Raw genomic sequence first — 5,245 nt, forward strand, 5'->3', positions numbered from 1 at the left:
TGTGTTCGGCTGACGCGGCTTTGGCAAGGCGATCAGCTTGCTAGTTTTCTTTTCTAGGGATTTGGAAGAACTTGGCTTGCAGTTTTCTGACACATTTCCGCACTTGATCCAGATACTTCTTCATCCTTTCTCTTTTGCACTCATAGTTGTTGTTTACCTGACTAGTGACTACCCTAGAATCGTAGTATACGATCACACTTATCGCTTCTGCTGCTTTGGTGAGGTCTAGTCCTGCTACTAAGGCTTCATACTCTACTTCATTATTCGTTATGGGGAAGTCTAGTCAAACCATGCATTTGATCTCGTCTCCCTCTGGGAAGCAGAGCACTACACCGATTCCGCCAGCATGCTTGTTAGATGACCTATTCGTGTGGATGCTCTAGTGAAGAGGCTCTTCTGCCCCCTGCCCTTCCATATTGATGAACTCCATGATGAAGTCGGCAATCACTTGTCCCTTTATGGTAGTACGCGGGTGATATTGTATGTCAAACTCACTCAGCTCTATTACCCATAGTGCCATCCATCCGGCAACTTCGGGACTACTCATTGCTCGTCATAGAGGTTTACCAGTCTGGACAGCAATGGTGTGGGCCTGGAAGTATGGCTTCAGCTTGCAGGCTACTGGAATTATGGCTTCACCTTGTCTTCTTCTCTAATTAAGGTCGCGCTGACGGCAGCCAGAGATACAGCCAAATAGAGTAATAATTCTTCCCCTAGCTTTAACAAACTCAGCAAGGGTGAGGAAGAGAGGTAGGTCTTCAGGTCCTCGAACACTTGCTGACACTCTGCCATCCATTTGAAGGCTTTCTTCAATGTGCGAAAGAAAGGTAGACACTTAATCGTTGCTATGGACACGAACCTATTAAGTGCGGCTATCTTGCCGTTGAGGCTTTGCACTTCTTTCACGTTTTTAGGGGGTGCCATTTCTATTATGGCCCGGATCTTATCCAGGTTAGCCTCAATGCCTCTTGTAGCTTGCGAACTTCTTCTACTATAGCTTGGTCTCGTTCTAGAGCGAACACCCGCTTCTTCTGACGGACAGGTGGAAATGAGAGCGACACATTCAACCTGTGCACCATGACTGATGGGTCTATTCCCGGCATGTCTTCATGGCTCTAAGCAAATACATCTCGGTTATCTTTGAGAAAATTTTCAATTGCTTGGAGGACCACCGAGCTGGCGAGGGTACCAATCTTGGTTGTTTGATTAGGCTTAGAGTCGTCGAGAAGTATCTCTTCAAGCCTTTCAATGGACTCTGTCACTATCCAGTGTTCTTTTATATTCATGGCTTAGAGGTGGTCGTCCATCTCCATCATAGTAATGTAGCATTCGCATGCGGCCACCTGATTTCCGCATAGCTCTCCTATTCCATAATCGGTAGGGAATTTGATCATTAAATGGTAAGTCGAGGTTACAGGCTTCCATGAATTAAGGGTGGGTCGTCCTAGGATGGCATTGTAAGCGGATGAGCAATCGACCACAAGGAATGTTATGTCTTTAGTGATCTGTTGGGGGTAATCGCCCACCGTCACGGATAATGTGACTGCACTAAGGGGAAACACCCTTGTTCCTCCAAAACCGATGAGCGAAGCATTCGTCGAAACCAGTCGCTATCTATCAATCCTCACCTGCTGGAATGCGGGGTAGCAAAGGATGTCAGCTGAGCTGCCATTGTCAACCAGAACTCGATGCGTGTTGTAATCCCCTACTCGTATACTAACGACAAGTGCATCGTCATACAGGTGGTCAAGACGTCGAACATCTTCTTCCGAGAATTCGATGACGGGGATGTCGATTCGCGGCATCTTTAGTACCGAACCCATCAGCTGAACATTTTGAACCATCTTGAGGTAAGTATTATGGACCTTTTTGGACGACCCAATAGCCATTGTACCCCCTACAATCATTCTTATATCTCCTATGGGCAGTCTAGGACGCTCGTTCTCCCATCGGGGAGCCTATTCTTGAGGTGTATCCGCTTTCTCCTTATTGATGAACCTCTGCAACTTTCCTTGCCTGATAAGATCTTCAATTTGTTGCTTCAAGTCATAGCAGTCAACTGTGTCATAGCCGTGATCACGGTGGCGGCAGTACTTGTCCCTAGACCTCTTATTAGGATCTCCCTTCAACTTGATGGGAAAAGTCAGGGCTCCTTCGTCCTTAATTTGCATCAAGACTTAGTCGATCGAGGCAGTAAAAGGGGTGAAGCTTGTGAACTTCCCCGCGGATGGCTTGGAGCTTCTGTCCTCCCGCCGTTCTCCGGTCCTAGCCATCTTCCGCCCCCTGTCCGGTCGTATGTCTTCCTGTCTTTCCCTTTTCTTAGGCTTCTCTTCCCGGGCCAGTAGTGTGTCTTCTGCGTTCATGTATTTGGTTGCCCTGTAAAGCACATCTGACATAGTCTTTGGGTCGTTCTTATATAGAGAAAATAGGAACTTACCCTTCCGTAGCCCATTGGTGAATGCAGCCACAAGTATCTTGTCGTCCGCTTCGTCGATTGAGAGGGCCTCCTTGTTAAAAAGAGTTATGTAAGATCTTAGTGTCTCGCCTTCCCGTTGCTTAATGTTCATCAGGCATGCAGTGTACTTCTTATACTTTTGCCCCCCGATGAAGTATGAGGCGAATTGGGCCTTTAACTCCTTGAAGGTACTAATGGAGTTAGGCGTCAACCTGCTAAACCAGATCCTTGCAGGTCCCTTTAGAGTGGTGGGGAAGGCTCTGCACATAATCTCGTTCGGCACCCCTTGGAGGTGCATTAAGGTCTTGAAAGACTCCAAGTGATCTAAGGGGTCCTTGGATCCGTTGTAATTTTCCACCTGTGGCATATGAAACTTCAGTGGAAGGGGGAATGAAGTGACGGACGCTGTGAATGGCGAATCAGTTCAATGGATTAAGTCATCGAGGTCGCTAAACACCCATCCTCTGAGGGCATTCATCATAAAGTTCATCCATTCCTTCATCTTCTGCATCTTAACAACTATGTGAGATGGAACTGTATCGGTTACTGATGGCCAACTTGTGTCATGTTGTTCCTATCTGCTTGGTGCGTTGCTACCTTCCTACCCTTCCTGGTTCCTTCTCTCAGCACTAGTTCCTTCTTGGTCTTCCTCCTAAGTATTAAGGCCTACATTCTTTTGTCGCAACTGTTCTTCAAGGTCATGGTTTTGTTTGGTGAGGCGTGCGTGGTTCCCCGTTAGTGGTCGTCATCGAGCGAGTGAGCACCATGCAACTCTTTGTCCGGGAAGTGGTAATATGGCTTACAGGTCACAAGTTCCCACAGACGACGCCAATTAATGATGTCAAAAATCATCAGTAAGCCGCACAATACTCACGTGCTCAAATCAAGACCTATGAAACAAAGACAAAGAAAACTAGGAGACTACCAGTGCGATACCAGCCAAAAACCATCCGAAGGTTAAGTCAGAGAATTCTTCACAACTCTAGAGTGCCAGAGCTGGGGTAAATTATGCGTACCTTGGTTTGTGAGGGTTTTGGGATTTTTATAGTAGTGTAGGGTTGACATCCGCACCTTGGTTCAAAAGATCTTTTCTTGTAGAAGAGAACCTCTTTAATTCGTGTATCTCCTGGAATTCTTTCCTTGTAGGAGTCTTCTTGATTAGGGTTAAGCGTGGGGCATAAGATGTTTCCTTATACACGCATGTGTGGAGACCAAGTAAGGCCCTGTCAGACCTGTCAAAGGTTTACTTATCCCCGTCAGTTCTTCCTATGTCGTCGTCCAAGATGCCGTCGTTAGCTTCGAGGTGCAGTCATAGACTTTAAACTATTGTCTTCTCTCAAACGACCTTATTAAGACCGTCGCCTTTTGCCTTATCATGGGTGAGTATCAATATTACAAAATTACCCTTATCAATTATTAAAGTATTGTTAAGAACATACAAATAGAAGGTTAGATTCACCCCCTTACCTTAGCAAGGCTTTTAGCAAGCCTCTACACTTAAATAAAAATAAAAACTCTAAAAATTGATAATAATAAAAATCTCTAATAAAAACCTAATTTTGTTCTAACTATGAACTAGTTATTTATAATTGTTTATTTATTTTACGGTTGTTTAAATATTAATATATTTTGTCTGATAATTATTGTTGTTCATAATTTTATTATTAATATCAATCAACTTTTAGGCTTTTTTTTTGTTATTTATCTTTTGCTCTTGCTCTCCTACATTGAAATCCTAGCTCCACCACTACTTTTACCACTACTTTTAATTTAAATTTATCGAAAGGAAGAAGTCATAGAAAAAGAAGCCATGGAACTGTGATTGAAGATAGTCCTTATAGAGAGAAATCTGATCAACTCAATTAAGCAGGTTGCAGTAGCTCTTAAAGCTCTCAAGGAGAGCCCGTTGACGTAGATCAGCCATATGAAATGGTCATGAAAGATGAGGAGATGCTTCTAAGTTCTAACTGCTTTTGACCATTTGGGTTATGATGAAAAGGCAGGATGATCATCTTTTTGGCCAGAAATGCTAAATTGAGAATTTGATTAGAGAGAAAATTTTTTTAGCAAAGCTAATGATAACTAGCACTTATAGTTATATTTTATGAAACAATGTTAGTGATCGTCTTTTGGTTTATGTATATTATGAAACAGCGTTAGTATTTTGGATGGTTTTATAAAAACATGGATTGTAGTAGTATTATGGATACATGGCTATGTAGTAATGGGAGTAGTTTTATATATGCTTGTGTTATATAACAATGTTAATTGTTTTGGATGGTTATGTTATAACTTGTATGATGCTTCATCTTTTAATGAGGATAATGAATGTGACTATATATGTTTTTAAGGTATATATATTTTATTTTTTTTAAAATCAAGGTATAAGTATAATCGAGTGTATTCCCTTATCTAATCTCCCTTCCCTTATATATGTGTGTGTGTGTGTGTGTTTCTCAACAAAAAAAAAGATACTCGGTATTGTTGAGTCGTCCCACATCAGTGAGATGTGATATCAAGAAGGGGTTTATTACTTGCTCCGCGACACTAACTGCCACATGCAGTTTTGGTGCTGGCGTGTGAGTGTATTCCCTTATCTCATGCCTCTTCCCCTATATATACGTGAGTGTTGTTAATATTGAGAAGGAGTTTATCACTTGCTCCAGTATAATCAATATATATATATATATATATGTGTGTGTGTGTGTACGGGCCCTACCCCCCTGTCAAGCCCAATCACCCTAAGGCTTGTAAGGACTAACTCTTATAGAAGCCCTGCGCAGGTCACAC

General features: G+C 42.7%; 1 protein-coding gene across 1 annotated transcript; it reads right to left on the reverse strand.

The window, feature by feature from the left end:
- Positions 1-1,958: 1,958 nt before the first annotated feature.
- On the reverse strand, positions 1,959-2,753 carry LOC142620508 (uncharacterized). Its single transcript, XM_075793870.1, has 3 exons — positions 2,438-2,753; positions 2,271-2,353; positions 1,959-2,159 (listed from the first exon to the last, which is right to left on the reverse strand). The coding sequence occupies exons 1-3, from the start codon at positions 2,751-2,753 to the stop codon at positions 1,959-1,961; spliced, it is 600 nt and encodes a 199-aa protein (XP_075649985.1).
- Positions 2,754-5,245: the final 2,492 nt, after the last annotated feature.

This window comes from Castanea sativa, chromosome 12 (assembly GCF_040712315.1).
Source record: "Castanea sativa cultivar Marrone di Chiusa Pesio chromosome 12, ASM4071231v1".
Classification (NCBI taxonomy): domain Eukaryota; kingdom Viridiplantae; phylum Streptophyta; class Magnoliopsida; order Fagales; family Fagaceae; genus Castanea; species Castanea sativa.